The sequence below is a fragment of the Manis javanica genome, chromosome 7 (assembly GCF_040802235.1).
Source record: "Manis javanica isolate MJ-LG chromosome 7, MJ_LKY, whole genome shotgun sequence".
In the NCBI taxonomy this organism is placed as follows: Eukaryota; Metazoa; Chordata; class Mammalia; order Pholidota; family Manidae; genus Manis; species Manis javanica.
The window spans coordinates 10853059-10870423 of NC_133162.1; the positions used below are offsets into that span (position 1 = coordinate 10853059).

At 40.5% G+C, this 17365-nt stretch overlaps 1 protein-coding gene across 2 annotated transcripts in view; it reads right to left on the reverse strand.

Moving 5' to 3' along the window:
* Positions 1–17365, reverse strand: part of INPP5F (inositol polyphosphate-5-phosphatase F) — a 95846-nt gene that overhangs the window by 2773 nt on the left and 75708 nt on the right. For both annotated transcript variants that reach the window (XM_073240307.1, XM_073240309.1), the window contains 4 exons: positions 13898–13969; positions 12804–12877; positions 12255–12383; positions 1626–1713 (listed from right to left, as the gene is read on the reverse strand). In XM_073240307.1, the coding sequence (XP_073096408.1) occupies positions 1626–1713; positions 12255–12383; positions 12804–12877; positions 13898–13969 (363 nt within the window). The remainder of the gene's footprint in view (positions 1–1625; positions 1714–12254; positions 12384–12803; positions 12878–13897; positions 13970–17365) is intronic.

The following is a 17365-nucleotide window of genomic DNA, read 5'->3' on the forward strand; positions in this document are numbered from 1 at the left end:
TAGGCCACAGATGTCTCCTACCATGTACTCTGTCCTCGTCTTCCTCAAACAGGCCACCTGGTGCCCTCAAGAGCCACCCTATGGAAACACTGTGTCTGCAATATCCTAATTCTACTCAGTGATGGGTGATGCTCTTCACAATAACTGCATTAATTTTGTTGAGTTCTTTTGGATCAAACTTTTGTAACTGATCATTGTTACTGCATGTTTCCTTCAACTGCTTCTCCCTGGTACTCAGAGGCGGAGGCGGTGGAGAAAGGATGGGCCCCAGCCTGGGTCTTGTGTATTAGAATAAATTTGTTTCAAAAACCCACACCAAAATTCAGACTGACAGTACTCCTCTCCCCTTAACTGCAAGGATTTTTTCAAGGACCTCCAGTGGGTTCCTGGAACTGAATAACGCTGGGCCCTCTGTACACTATGCTTTTCCTATACTTAAACAACTATGATAAAGTTTAACTCACAAATTAGGCCCAGTAAAAGATTAACAACAATAACTACTAACAAAAATTACAACAATGTACTATGTTATGTGAATGTGGTGTCTCTCAAAATACTTTTGTACTGTACTCACCCTTTGTGTGACGATGTGAGATAAAATTCCTATGTGGTGAGATGAAGGGAGGTGAATGAGGTAGGCACTGTGATACAGCATAAGGCTCTTATTGACCTCCTGACAATAATACATCAGAAGTAGGACCATCTGCATCTGGACTCTGGTTGACAGGGGTAACTGAAACCGTGGCAAAGGGGGAACTGCTATAGTAGCCACATTTTAAAGAGTCCAGTCACATGCAGTAAGTGGCTACCATTTGGGGGAGTGCAGGTCTACCAAACTACAACCTCAACAGCCAGCAAAGGCAATGCTGACTATAAATGGGAACCTACTGCATCTCACCTAAAGCGGTCTATAAACATTCCAATTCGACTAAATTCAGATGGAGGTGAATTCAGTTTTCTATGGGTTACCATAATTTTTCTAAAAAGCTTGGTTACATTTAACATAATTAAACTCTGTTTTTCCTTTTGGCACCCCTCACGAGAGCTATGAGAAAAAGTCAGTGCTATTTGTCACATATCTCAGTACAAACATTTGATTCTGGCCAGTCATACAGTATTGCTGGTCATGAGACTATTTCATAAAAATTATGATGTTACAAGACTAGTGAAACAGACATTAAAGTCTCTACTAACAAAGAGAATGCTGTTCTTTAGATGACTGGCTCTCTTTAATAGAATGTGGACTATGAAACCTGCTCATTAGATGGAAAAAGCTATAAATTTTAAATGATAAGAAATGTTTATGGGCATTCTTTTCGAAAATTCAAAAACCTAGTGTTTAAAATATGTTGGTTGTTTATTTACTTAAATATGAATTATTCGTCTCTTGAGTATATTTGTTTTAAAATACATAGCTTGTGGCCATAATTTAAACAGAAAGTATTATTTTTGATTCACAGAAATGTGATACCTCCCCCTCCCTAAATACCAACATATTAATTATCATAATGTGGTTCCTTCCCCTTGCCCCCCACCTCCTCCTCCTTGAAAATAATTTTAAATAGGATAAGATTTTGGATGATAATGCCTTTACTTGTGAGAGAAAATCAAAGCAGTATACTCACCTCTCAAGTTTTTTCTCGATTATTGGTACATCTAATCCCATGGCTTGCTTGGTGATCTGTAGCATCTCTGCGATGCACTGAAGGGTATCTGAAACTCAAATATAACTGCTCAAAAATTTCTCCAAAAACACACTAAAAAAATAGCAGCTCTAACTCAGATACTAAATGAAATTTGTGGTCTTAAAATTAAATACAGAGAGGGAGCCAAGATGGCGGCGTGAGTAGAGCAGCGGAAATCTTCTCCCAAAACCACATACATTTATGAAAATATAACAAAGACAACTCTTCCTAAAATAGAGACCAGAGGACATAGGACAACATCCAGACCACATCCACACCTGCGAGAACACAGCGCCTCCCGAAGGGGGTAAGATACAAGCCCCGGCCCCGCAGGACCCGAGCACCCCTCCCCCCAGCTCCCGGTGGGAGGAGAGAGATCTGAGCAGGAGGGAGAAGGAGTCCGGGACTGCTAAGCACCCAGCCCCAGCCATCCGCACCAGAGCGCAGACACAGTGCATGTGTGGGGTCCTCGATACTAGGGAAACAGGGTGGCAGGACCGGTGAGCAGGTGCCTGAGGCTGACGCCAGAGAACAAAGAAACGGGAGCGGCTTTTTTTGTTGTTTTTTTAAATTACTTTTTAATCTTTTTTTTTTTTTTTGCGAGTGCTTTTTGGAAGTCTTAGAGGGACAGACACCCCAAAACCAGACTGAAGTGCCCCGGGACACTTAGTCCAAAGGCAGGGAAACTGGGGATCTCTGGGGACTCTAACCCCCTGGGCAGCAGGGAGCATGGAGGCCCCTCATGGAGATAAATAGCCTCCCAGCCGCTCCCCCTCCAACGCAGATCCACCATATTGGAGCGACAGCCCAAGGCAAGCCACGCCCACAGCAACAGCAGAGATAAATTCCATAGCAGCCGGGCAGGAAGCAGAAGCCCTGTCTGCGCGCAGCTGCCCAGCACAAGCCACTAGAGGTCGCTGTTCTCCCAGGAGAGGAAGGCCACAAACCAACAAGAAGGAAAGTTCTTCCAGCCGTCACTCGTCCCAGCTCTGCAAACTATCTCTATCACCATGAAAAGGCAAAATTAAAGGCAAACCAAGATGACAGAGACAACACCAGAGAAAGCGGCAGACCTAACCAGTCTTACTGAAAAAGAATTCAAAATAAAAATCATAAACATGCTGACAGAGATGCAGAGAAATATGAAAGAGCTAAAGGATGAAGTCGAGAGGGATATCACAGATGTCAGGAAGGAGATCACAGAAGTGAAACAAATTCTGGAAGGATTTATAAGCAGAATGGATAAGACACAAGAGGCCATTGATGGAATAGAAACCAGAGAGCAGGAATGCATAGAAGCTGACATAGAGAGAGATAAAAGGATCTCCAGGAATGAAACAATATTAAGAGAACTGTGTGACCAATCCAAAAGGAACAATATCCGTATTATAGGGGTACCAGAAGAAGAAGAGAGAGAAGAAGGGATAGAAAGTGTCTTTGAAGAAATAATTGCTGAAAACTTCCCTAAACTGGGGGAGGAAATAATCGAACAGACCACGGAAATACACAGAACTCCCAACAGAAAGGTTCCAAGGAAGACAACACCAAGACACAAAATAATTAAAATGGCAAAGATCAAGGACAAGGAGAGAGTTTTAAAGGCAGCTAGAGAGAAAAAGGTCACCTATAAAGGAAAACCCATCAGGCTATCATCAGACTTCTCGACAGAAACCTTACAGGCCATAAGAGAAGGGCATGATATATTTAATGCAATGAAACAGAAGGGCCTTGAACCAAGGATACTGTATCCAGCACGATTACCATTTAAATATGAAGAAGGGATTAAACAATTCCCAGACAAGCAAAAGTTGAGGGAATTTGCCTCCCACAAACCACCTCTACAGGGCCATCTTACAGGGACTGCTCTAGATGGGAGCACCCCTAAAAAGAGCACAGAAAAAAACACACAACATATGAAGAATGGAGGAGGAGGAATAAGAAGGGAGAGAAGAAAAGAATCTCCAGACAGTGTATATAACAGCTCAATAAGCAAGCTAAGTTAGGCAGTAAGATACTAAAGAAGTTAACCTTGAACCTTTGGTAACCACGAATCTAAAGCCTGCAATGGCAACAAGTACATATCTTTCAATAGTCACCCTAAATGTAAATAGACTGAATGCACCAATCAAAGACACAGAGTAATAGAATGGATAAAAAAGCAAGACCCATCTATATCATGAGAAGAATGTATATCCTGTTGCTTTTGGATGTAGAGTTCTATAGATGTCTATTAGGTCCATCTGTTCTAGTGTGTTGTTCAGTGCCTCCGTGTCCTTACTTATTTTCTGCCCGGTGGATCTATCCTTTGGGGTGAGAAACTCACCTCAAACCCAAAGACATGCACAGACTAAAAGTCAAGGGATAGAAAAACATATTTCAGGCAAACAACAGAGAAAAGAAAGCAGGGGTTGCAGTACTAATATCAGACAAAATAGACATCAAAACAAACAAAGTAACAAGAGATAAAGAAGGACACTACATAATGATAAAGGGCTCAGTCCAACAAGAGGATATAACCATTCTAAATATATATGCACCCAACACAGGAGCACCAGCATATGTGTAACAAATACTAATAGAACTAAAGGGGGAAATAGACTGCAATGCATTCATTTTAGGAGACTTCAACACACCACTCACCCCAAAGGATAGATCCACCAGGCAGAAAATAAGTAAGGACACGGAGGCACTGAACAACACACTGGAACAGATGGACCTAATAGACATCTACAGAACTCTACATCCAAAAGCAACAGGATATACATTCTTCTCAAGTGCACATGGAACATTCTACAGAATAAACCACATACTAGCCCACAAAAAGAGCCTCAGTAAATTCCAAAATATTGAAATTCTACCAACCAACTTTTCAGACCACAAAGGTATAAAACTAGAAATCAATTCTACAAAGAAAACAAAAAGGCTCACAAACACATGGAGGCTTAACAACATGCTCCTAAATAATCAATGGATCAACAAACAAATTAAAATAGAGATCAAGGAATATATGGAAACAAATGACAACAACAACACAAAGCCCCAACTTTTGTGGGACGCAGTGAAAGCAGTCTTAAGAGGAAAGTATATAGCGATCCAGGCACACTTGAAGAAGGAAGAACAATCCCAAATGAATAGTCTAACATCACAATTATCGAAACTGGAAAAAGAAAAACAAATGAGGCCTAAAGTCAGCAGAAGGAGGGACATAATAAAGATTAGAGAAGAAATAAACAAAATTGAAAAGAATAAAACAATAGCAAAAATCAATGAAACCAAGAGCTGGTTCTTTGAGAAAATAAACAAAATGGATAAGCCTCTACCCAAACTTATTAAGAGAAAAAGAGAATCAACACAAATCAATAGAACCACAAAATCTGAATGTCATAACAGACACCACAGAAATACAAAGAATTATTAAAGACTACTATGAAAACCTATATGCCAACAAGCTGGAAAACCTAGAAGAAATGGACAACTTCCTAGAAATATACAACCTTCCAAGACTGACCAAGGAAGAAACACAAAAGTTAAACAAACCAATTACGAGCAAAGAAATTGTAACGGTAATCAAAAACTACCCAAGAACAAAACCCGCAGGCCAGATGGATTTACCTCGGAATTTTATAAGACATACAGAGAAGACATAATACCTATTCTCCTTAAAGTTTTCCAAAAAATAGAAAAGGAGGGAGTTTTCTAAAAAATAGAAAATGAGTCCCAAACTCATTCTATGAAGCCAACATCACCCTAATACCAAAACCAGGCAAAGACCCCACCAAAAAAGAAAATTACAGACCAACATCCCCGATGAATGTAGATGCAAAAATACTCAATAAAATATTAGCAAACTGAATTCAAAAATATATCAAAAGGATCATATACCATGACCAAGTGGGATTCATCCCAGGGATGCAGGATGGTTCAACATTCAAAAACCCATCAACATCATCCACCACATCAACGAAAAGAAAGACAAAAACCACATGATCATCTCCATAGATGCTGAAAAAGCATTCGACAAAATTCAACATCTATTCATGATAAAAACTCTCAACAAAATGGGTATAGAGGGCAAGTACCTCAACATCATAAAGGCCATATATGATAAACCCACAGCCAACATTATAGTGAACAGCAAGGAGCTGAAAGCTTTTCCTCTGAGATCAGGAACCAGACAGGGATGCCCACTCTACCCACTGTTATTTAACAGAGTACTGGAGGTCCTAGCCATGGCAATCAGACAAAACAAAAAAATACAAGGAATCCAGACTGGTAAAGAAAAAGTTAAACTGTCACTATTTGCAGATGACATGATATTGTACATAAAAAACCCCAAAGACTCCACTCCAAAACTACTAGAACTGATATCGGAATACAGCAAAGTTGCAGGATACAAAATTAACACACAGAAATCTGTGGCTTTCCTATATACTAACAATGAACCAATAGAAAGAGAAATGAGGAAAACAACTCCATTCACAATTGCATCAAAAAGAATAAAATACCTAGGAATAAACCTAACCAAAGAAGTGAAAGACCTATACCCTGAAAACTACAAGTCACTCTTAAGAGAAATTAAAGGGGGCACTAACAAATGGAAACTCACCCCATTCTCATGGCTAGGAAGAATTAATATCGTCAAAATGGCCATTCTGCCCAAAAAAAATACAGATTTGATGCAATCCCTATCAAATTACCAGCAACATTCTTCAACGAACTGGAACAAATAGTTCAAAAATTCATATGGAAACACCAAAGACCCCAAATAGCCAAAGCAATCCTGAGAAAGAAGAATAAAGTAGGGGGGATCTCACTCCCCAACTTCAAGCTCTACTACAAGGCCATAGTAATCAAGACAATTTGGTACTGGCACAAGAACAGAGCCACAGACCAGCGGAACAGATTAGAGACTCCAGACATTAACCCAAACATATGCAGTCAATTAATATTTGATAAAGGAGCCATGGACATACAATGGCGAAATGACACTCTCTTCAACAGATGGTGCTGGCAAAATTGGACAGCTACATGTAGGAGAATGAAACTGGACCATTGTCTCACCCCATATACAAAGGTAAACTCAAAATGGATCAAAGACGTGAATGTAAGTCATGAAACCATAAAACTCTTAGAAAAAAACATAGGCAAAAACCTCTTAGACATAAACATGAGTGACCTCTTCTTGAACATATCTCCCGGGTAAGGAGAACAACAGCAAAAATGACCAAGTGGGACTATATTAAGCTGAAAGGCTTCTGTATAGCAATAGACACCATCAATAGAACAAAAAGGTACCCTACAGTATGACAGAAAATGACAGATCCGATAAAGGCTTGATGTCCAAAATATATAAAGAGCTCACCCACCTCAACAAACAAAAAACAAATAACCCAATTAAAAAATGGGCAGAGGAACTGAACAGTTTTCCAAAAAAGAAATACAGATGGCCAACAGACACATGAAAAGATGCTCCACATCACTAATTATCAGAGATATGCAAATTAAAACCATATCACCTCACACCAGTAAGGATGGCTACCATCCAAAAGACAAACAACAACAAATGTTGGCGAGGTTGTGGAAAAGGGGAACCCTCCTACACTGCTGGTGGGAATGTAAATTAGTTCAACCATTGTGGAAAGCAGTATGGAGGTTCTTCAAAACGCTCAAAATAGAAATACCATTTGACCCAGGAATTCCACTCCTAGGAATTTACCCTAAGAACGCAGCACTCAAGTTTGGAAAAAGATGCACCCCTATGTTTATCGCAGCACTATTTACAATAGCCAAGAACTGGAAGCAACCTAAGTGTCCATCAGTAGATGAATGGATAAAGAAAATGTGGTACACATACACAATGGAATATTACTCAGCTGTAAGAAGAAAAGAAATCCTACCATTTGCAACAACATGGATGGAGCTAGAGGGTATTATGCTAAGTGAAATAAGCCAAGCCGAGAAAGAGAAATACCAAATGATTTCACTCATATGTGGAGTATAAGGACAAAGGAAAAACTGAAGGAACAAAACAGCAGCAGAATCACAGAACCCAACAATGGACTAACAGGTACCAAAGGGAAAGGGACTGGGGAGGATGGGTGGGTAGGGAGGGATAAGGGGTGGGGGGTGGAGAAGAAAGGGGGTATTATGATTAGCATACATAATGGGGGGAGTGGGAGAAAGGGGAGGGCTGTACAACACAGAGAAGACAAGTAGTGATTCTACAACATTTTGCTATGCTGATGGACAGTGACTGTAAAGGGGTTTGTGGGGAGGATCTGGTATAGGGGAGAGCCTAGTAAACATAATATTTTTCATGTAATTGTAGATTAATGATAAAAAAAAAGGAAAGAAAAGGGGGATTACTCCATGATGGGATAAAACTAACTGTAAATCAACGATTAATGCATGCTTTAAGTATCCTTAATTTTGATCACTTAAAGGGTGTCAGATGATCAGCTATGGAAACACATTTTTCTGATAATATTCCTCTCTCTTAAAAAAAAAAAAGCAGTTCCTGTGTGGTCATCTCCAATAAGTTCTTCACAGTGGTATAAAGAACATATCAAAGTGTGGGCAAAGGGTTTGTTTGTGTTTAAACAGAGGATTAAAGCCTAATTTGGCTACCCAGAAAAAGAATTAAGATATGATATGAAAAAGAACTTCCAATATCAACATTCTCTGGAAGACTCGTTCCAGAAGATGATCATCAAAATACTTCAATAAAGATCCTAGCGCTGTTGCAGTTGTAGCTGCATTCATCCCACCAGATCCTGGACTTGCCATTGGAATGAAGAAGGAGATATCTAAGCTGGCCTGTGCATACAGTAAAACAACAGATTTGACTGGATCTATACTGTTGGAACTCAACCAAGAATTAGGAGAAGTGCAAGTTGCAGCGCTCCAAAATCTTGCGACTACAGACTATCTACTGTTAAAAGAACATATGGGATGTGAACAGTTGCCAGGAATGTGTTGTTTTAATTTGTCTGATTTTTCTCAAACTATTCAAATTCAGTTAGACAATATCCATCATATCACTGATAAGTTTTCACAAATGCCTAGGGTGCCTAACTGGTTTTTTTGGTTTCACTGGATATGGCTGGTAATTGTAGGTCTGCTTTGGTTATGTAGCTGTATTCCTATTATGTTAATGTGTGCATGCAATTTAATTAGTTGTTTAAAACCTATACATGCTTATGTTACACTACAAGAAGATATGTGAAAGAAATAATCAATCTTCCCATGTTTTCTCCCATCAGCTAGTTCTATAGCTTTTCTTCTTCCTTCCTAATTACAACCCTTAAGTAGAATTCAAGCCTCATATCAAAATTACCGAGCATCATAATTCCTCCAACTGGTAAAGATACCTCAAGACAAATGCTGGGCATAGAAGCCACAGGGCATAAATCTGCAAAGTAAAAACCTAACCTTTTCAAGCAATATTGCTTCTCTCTCACTTACCAACTTTACATTTCCCTGTATGGCCCCAGAAGATGACTGGTTGGCCAGAGACGGGTAAGATTCCTCAAGGGAGGAACAACCTAAGACAGGCACAGTCGCAGGGGGGCCATCACGTGAGAAATTGGGGATCAACAGTGGTGAGGCTTAGAACCTCACCCCCCTGTTTTGAGAGAAATCTGCATCTGTGGATGTCTTGTTGCCATTGTCTAGCTTGGATTAATACTTAGTCTAGAAGCACACACCTGATCATCTACATTTCCCCTCTTACAGCACTAAACTATGTTTTCTACCTTTATCTTGCATCCACCTACCACTTCAGCATTTTATTAAAAATAATAATAATAATAATAATAAGGGAGAAATGTGGGATTCACATATAAATCAAGTATAAAAATCAAATGAATATTCATATTTGACCTGATTGTTTATAGTTCATAATGCGTGATCAAAACTGAAAGTTTCTGTGATGACTGCCCTTGTACTGTTCACCATGTAAGAACTTATTCACTATGTAAGAACTTGTTCACCATGTAAGAACTTGTTCGTTATGCTTCAGAAGATTGGAGACTGTTGAGAATTAGGCTTGGAGTTGATTAATGATTGTGCATTGAGTCCCCTCTACAGAATTCTATTGTTGTTAACAATCATTTGATCAATAAATATGAGAGATGCCCTCTCAAAAAAAAAAAGCCAAGTAGATGGCTCCACCTATCTACTAACATATCAGAAGAAGGGACTTTGGAATCAGCATCAGGTTATTTAGCACCTACTTTACTGAATATTTTAACAGTTGCTCAGTGAGTACTGAAGAAATAAATACTTTTCATCAATTGTAAAAAAAAAAAATTAAATACACATTGCTAGGAAGAATTAATATTGTCAAAATGGCCATCCTGCCCAAAACAATATACAGATTTGATGCAATCCCTGTCAAATTACCAACAGCATTCTTCAATGAACTGGAATAAATAGTTCAAAAATTCATATGGAAACACCAAACACCCCGAACAGCTAAAGCAATCCTGAGAAGGAAGAATAAAGTGGGGGGGATCTCACTCCCCAACTTCAAGCTCTACTACAAAGCCATAGTAATCAAGACAATTTGGTACTGGCACAAGAACAGAGCTACAGACCAATGGAACAGAATAGAGACTCCAGACATTAACCCAAACATATATGGTCAACTAATATTCAATAAAGGAGCCATGGACATACACTGACAAAATGACAGTCTCTTCAACAGATGGTGCTGGCAAAACTGGACAGCTACATGTAGGAGAATGAAACTGGATCACTGTCTAACCCCATACACAAAAGTAAATTAGAAATGGATCAAAGACCTGAATGTAAGTCATGAAACCAGAAAGCTCTTAGAAAAAAACATAGGCAAAAATCTCTTACTCTTAGACATAAACATGAGTGACCTCTTCTTGAACTTATCTCCCCGGGCAAGGGAAACAAAAGCAAAAATGAACAAGTGGGACTATATCAAGCTGAAAAGTTTCTGTACAGTAAAGGACACCACCAATAGAACAAAAAGGTATCCTACAGTATGGGAGAATATATTCATAAATGACAGATCCGATAAAGGGTTGACATCCAAAATATATAAAGAGCTCACACACCTCAACAAACAAAAAGCAAATTAAAAAATGGGCAGAAGAGCTGAACAGGCAGTTCTCTAAAGAAGAAATTCAGATGGCCAACAGACACATGAAAAGATGCTCCACATCGCTTGTCATCAGAGAAATGCAAATTAAAACCACAATGAGATATCACCTCACACCAGTAAGGATGGATACCATGCAAAAGACAAACAACAACAAATGTTGATGAGGTTGTGGAGAAAGGGGAACCCTCCTACACTGCTGGTGGGAATGTAAATTAGTTCAACCATTGTGGAGAGCAGTATGGAGGTTCCTCAAAATGCTCAAAATAGAAATACCATTTGACCCAGGAATTCTACTTCTAGGAATTTACCCTAAGAATGCAGCACTCCAGTTTGAAAAAGACAGACACACCCCTACGTTTATCGCTGCACTATTTACAATAGCCAAGAAATGGAAGTGACCTAAGTGTCCATCAGTAGATGAATGGATAAAGAAGAGGTGGTACATATACACAATGGAATATTACTCAGCCATAAGAAAAAAACAGATCCTACCATTAGCAACAACATGGATGGAGCTAGAGGGTATGATGCTCACTGAAATAAGCCAGGCAGAGAAAGACAAGTACCAAATGATTTCACTCATATGTGGAGTATAAGAACAAAGGAAAACTGAAGGAAGAAAACAGCAGCAGACTCACAGAACCCAAGAATGGACTAACAGTTACCAAAGGGAAAGGGACTGGGGGTGATGGGTGGGAAGGGAGGGACAAGGGTGGGGAAAAAGAAAGGGGGCATTACGATTAGCATTAGTATAGTGGGGGGTGCGCGGCACGGGGAGGGCTGTGTAACACAGAGAAGACAAGTAGTGATTTTACAGCATCTTACTACACTGATGGATAGTGACTGTGAAGGGGTTTGTGTGGGGGACTTGGTGAAGGGGGGGGGCCTAGTAAACATAATGTTCTTCATGTCATTGTAGATTAATGATACCAAAATAAATAAATAAATAATTAATTAAATACATTTATTTGCTGCAATTTACAGAAATCTGCTACTTGTTCATTACCTTCACCACTAAAGAAAAATGTTCTAAAACAAATTTTAATGAAAGAGTAAATAAAGAGCTAAAGCACCAAGTCAGCTGGAGTTACAAGTTTATTCTAACTCTTACTTGTCCAAACACTGTGCTAGATACCAAAGCAACAGCCATGGTCTCTGACTACTATCCACGAGTGGCATTTGTGGTGGGAAAAGCCCTGGCATCCATATGGCCAAACACTCAGAATTCCCATTATAGATTCCCTTACCCTAAACTACATGGGGTCAAATAATCTTGTGTAGCTGGGAACAAAATCTACTTCAAGGTCTCAAATCACAAAGCTGTGTCCGTGGATCATTTTGTTAGAAATGGTATGTGCCATCCACAATGCCCCTTGGACTTAAAAAAAGCAGGTAAGAAGTCATCACTGAATATTTTCATCTCTCTCCATTACCTTTTCCATCCTCTTCTGGATTGCGCATCACAGCTCTCAGTGTATGGAAATAGCCACTTGCTTCTTTGTATCTATAGTGCAGTCGCATGCATGAGAACTTTGGCTTACCAAAAAGAGTGGGTTCAGGACCTAAAGACCAAAATGAGTATGTGTAAATTTTTCCTGTAATATTCACTTCCATCTGTATCTTCAAAAGACCAACATACATTTATCAATTAGGTATTTAGCACATTCTTCATAATCTAAACAAAAGGACATAAAATATAAGCTTATGACAATTTCATTTGATGAGACTATAAATAAAAATTCTTCAGTCTCAAATATTTACACTTTGTTACTCCCTGGGTTAATCTTCATAAGGTAATAAAAGAAATACAGTTATTATTAGACTATATCCATCACCAATCTCTCAAAAATAGAAGAATCCTAAGAAAAGAATATCCCTTTGTGGTTCTAATAAAATGTTATATTGGTTATAATAATTTGATACACTCTAGGAAAAAGACCACAACTTGCTTTCTATGATTTGGTTAGTATGTTAAAATTTACCTATTTCTATTTTTTCCAGGTCTTCTAGACTTAGTCGTTGATATTGGTTTACTTTATCAACTTCATCATCATAACTAGATAAAGGGATAAAAACAGGATTAAAATAAAAAGTATATTTCTAGATTAGATATAATAGTACCATCTACTACACAGCTAAAAATCTTCCATGGCACAATACATTCTGGGGTAGAGTTAAACATAAATATTTTGAAAACTAGATGAAACATCACATACATAGTTCAATAGAAAAGGAAAATCAGTTTATAGATCTCACACTAAAATAAATTACAAAGCAAAAATCAGATTTATAAAAACTTTTGTGAAATAAAAACAAACCTAAAATGAAAACACATACACACACACTGAAGCTATGTATTTGTGAAGCTATGTAACACAGCAGAAAAATCTTGATATTTAAGACCAATAATGAAAAATCTATATGATCAGTACCAATGGGCACCTGCGCCAAAGACTAAAAAATGATTCTTCAACCAAGGCCAAAAAGAAAGTGCATATTTACTTAGGAAAAAAAACCTCTCAGTTCTGGTAAGGCTATGAGAAGTACTTGTATTTCTGCCAGCAGCATTGTTTATTGGTAGTCTTCCTAGAAAGGTGGCAATAAACCACAAAAGCCATATAATTCATCATACCCTACAACAAAAGAGAAGTGCGTGCACATGTACACACGATTATCTACACAGAGACAGCTGTATCATTCATAATAACAAAAATATCTAAGTATTTCAATGCCTAATAAGGGGGACATATAACTATGGCACAGTAATATAAATACGGATATATGGTCAATAACAGTAAAAACAAATGGAGCACCTGAAAACGTGGGAGATATACATAGGAACTACCACTAAATGCTAACAGTATCATATAAACACACTGATTATAACTCAAATTACATTTTCATATTGATAAAAGGAAGTCAATGATGTAACCATTAAGTAAGTGTATAAGGGGTTTAATAAAGTTTCTTAAAATATATAATAAAGCCAGATTCTTAAGCTTTTTGTGTTATGAATTCTAAAAAGGAAATTTACTCAAACTTAAAATTAAAAGCTTTAAATCAATAAGCAACTTACTAGGCCACGTAGTAGGCAGAGTTAGAAAGCAGTAAGAGCACATCCACATCTCTGTGAGTAGCATCAATGAGGCTAAACAGGTATGACAAGAGGGAATTAAATAATTTCATTTGCATCTGCATTTTTGCCAAGCTTATTTCTACAGTACAGCCACTTAGATAAAAGACTGGCTGGGATGGGAGGAGAAATAAAATAAGATTAAGTGAAATGTATACAATCTATCCATTTAGCAATTAAAAAAAAAAAAAGGAACTCAGGGAAGGGGGTGGGTAGGTGGAGGGAGGGGCTGCAGGTGAGGAGCAGTCCCTTCTCAGAGAGGTGACCCAGGAGGGGAGGACTCAGGGGAAATGGGTAACTCTGGGGGTGCAGGGAGGGGAGGTGGGGAGGTAGGGAGGGGACTGGTGGGGGCTGGGAAAAAAAGAAAATGTGAGGCTGAAAATGGAGATATTCTCTAATTATATCACAACTAAATCTTCAAAATGACATTGCATATTCAGACATTTTTACGTTCATATGGAAAGCATCCTTTGAAAGAATTTTATATAAATGTTAACATTTATGTGCAAAATTGGAACCAAGCCCCAAGCTACTTTACATTTTTCTTACTATAGGTTAATTTACTTGACTTTTAAGGAACAAGTAAGCATTTCCTTATTCTAAGTACGTTTTGCCATATTTTACCTCTACTCTAAAACTATCAGAATAAGGGTTAGAAACTAAACCAGTAGTTTTGAGCTATTAAATCAAAAACTACAGTAAAATATATATCTTTCTAAGATTACTAATCAACAGATAGCACAGGCAGAATCTGAATTCAAATAAAACTCAAATCTAATATCCATCCAACATGAGTAACAGCCTTTCCAATGAAAAGGTGAAAATCAGCCTACGTTCTTATAATTGGTCTCGAAATTCCACTGTATGAGGAATTCAGACCTATTTGCCAAGACTTATTAAAATGCTACCGAAAAACAAATGGAAAGCAGTGGGGGGAAACCACTTGTAGAAGGAATTTAAGTCAGGTACCATCTGCGTCAGAATGATGTCATTATTTAACGCGTACTTGCAGAGGATATTTTACCAAAATGAAACTGCGGCATTTTACATCGGCGGCACCTTGCTGCGACTTGACTGACGGTCGTAATTTCAAATAACAAATTCGCCTCAGTTGTCACCTCAAGTAATATACCAAAAAATACAACGAATGCTAAGATGCCGAGACCCGACAACACATAGATGAGTACGGACCAATCAATCAACAGGGAAAAGAAAACCAGAAATTCAACGAAGCCGGCAGCGTCACGGGGGCCGACACGGAACAACACCGGGAACCGGCAGGTGGCTTTGCACGGCAATACTTACGTGCACTGAAAACTGTCGCTTGAGCCGAGCCACAAAAATCACGTCACGACACACAGACTACTATGAAGTAAATTCTACTCCTACTGATTAGTGTTACTTCAACCGAGCTTCATATTTTGGCATCGATATTTACATCAAACGTGATCCTCAGTCACAAACGTTATGTCCGAAAGGAAAAAGCACTTGGCATGGAACAGGCGGTCCGCAAAATGCCCCCCTCAACCCCTCCCGCGCCGGTGCTGAAGCCTCGGCTGCCCCGGACTTGGCGGCCCTCCCCGCCCGCCAACAAAAAGGAGGCGCGTTTTCACCACCACAGGAAGAGGAGGACCCCGGTGCGCCCGGCCCGCGGCAGCTCTGGGGAGGCCGCCCTACTCGTCCTTGGTCTCCTGCCAGTCAGGCAAGCCCTCCTTCCACACGATGAAGACAAACACGGCCAGCACCACGTGCAGCCCCACCACTGCGACGATCGTCGCGTAAAAGCCACTGTCGTCAGCCGACATTAACAGGAGACTCTGGAAAAGGAGTAGTTTACACGAAAAATACAACCCCACAGGAACTTTAACCATAAGTCCTGCAAAAAGGAGAAAAATCTTGAAAGTCGTGGCCAGGCTGCCACCCTCAGGCTTGGGCTCGGCGGTGCTGCCCGCGGCATTGCCCGTGGCGTTGGCGGGCCGCTGGGCCGACGGCGGGGGCCTGTGGGAGCGCGGCATTGTCAGTCCGTCCGTCTGTCGTCCGTCTAGGAGTGGCAGCCAGTCAGCGCCACTTGCACCCAAGCCCGCGCTCACTGCTCACTGCAGCGACTGCAGCGCAGCCGCACCAAGCCCCGCCCCGCTCGCAACGCGGCAGGCCGCCCACGCTGCCGCGGCACTTGCCAAGTGCGCATGCGTGCCGAGCCTCCGCAGGGGAGTAGGGGGGGCGGCCCGCTGGTTCCAAGGAGCGCGCATGCCCCTTCCTGAGGGATGCTCCCTACTGCTCGAGGGCACACGGGTGGGCGGCTGCAGCACCGAGACAAACAGGTCCCCTGCACTATGACATGCCTAACAACACGGCTGTAAAACACTCACTAAACTACGATGCAGAGAGAAGTGGTCATCTATTCCCGGTGTAGAAAAGTGGGTTAAATACAGAGTTGGACAAAACAGTGAGCTTTGCGGAGATGCTGAGGCGCACCAGGACAGTACGTCCGACTCCTTTGATCTGAGGCTCCTCTTCCAGCCGCGGTGCCGCAGCAGGGGCTGATCACTGTCATTCAAGCCAGCTTTTCCCGCGGCAAGGCGGCTGCAAGGGAGAGACTGGGGAGGACTCAACAGAGCCGGAGAGGTCCGGCCTGTGGGCGCCAGTGGCTGGCTGCAGGCGAGGACACCCGGAAGGAGACGTGCTCGCGTCTGAACAGAAAGAGGGCAGCCACCGAGTGCACGCCACGCGGGGCCACGGCACTCCAGCCAGAGCCGCGCTGGACAGTTCCAGCTGGGCCTTTGGGAGGCCCAGGGAAGGAACCAGGCATTCTTGCTGCCCTGTGTAGGCCTGCGTGTTTGTAAACTGCTCGCTTTAACTGCTTTTCTGCCAGATACTTCAACAGGCTTGGGACTGCAGTGAGGTGAGGCAGGCACTGACTGGTCTCCAACACAAAACTTAGGGGGGTACCAAAAAACTCAGCTATGGAGATAATTTGGTGCAATATTTTTTAAAAAATCAAAATTGATGCAAAAATATGATGAACAAAATGTAACACTTGAAGTAAGGACAGGATTCGCTCCTGCACTTGTACAACCCTATCCCACTTAGCAGCTCTATCCACTTGTGGGCCCTGAAAAGCTTTATTTACAAAAATGTGTAACAACAATGACACACAGACCAATTTCTAAAAATGGGTAAAAGATTTGAAGACATTTTTCTAAGGAAAATACATGAATGGCCAACAACCTCATACACACACAAATCCTCAACACTGTCACTAGGAAAACACAAATCAAAACCACAGTGACATACCACTTCACACCCACTAGCATGACTACAATTTTAAAAACAGAAAATAAGTGTTGGTGAAGACATGGAAAAATTGGAACCCTCATACATGGCTGGTGGGAACGTAAAATGGTACTTTCT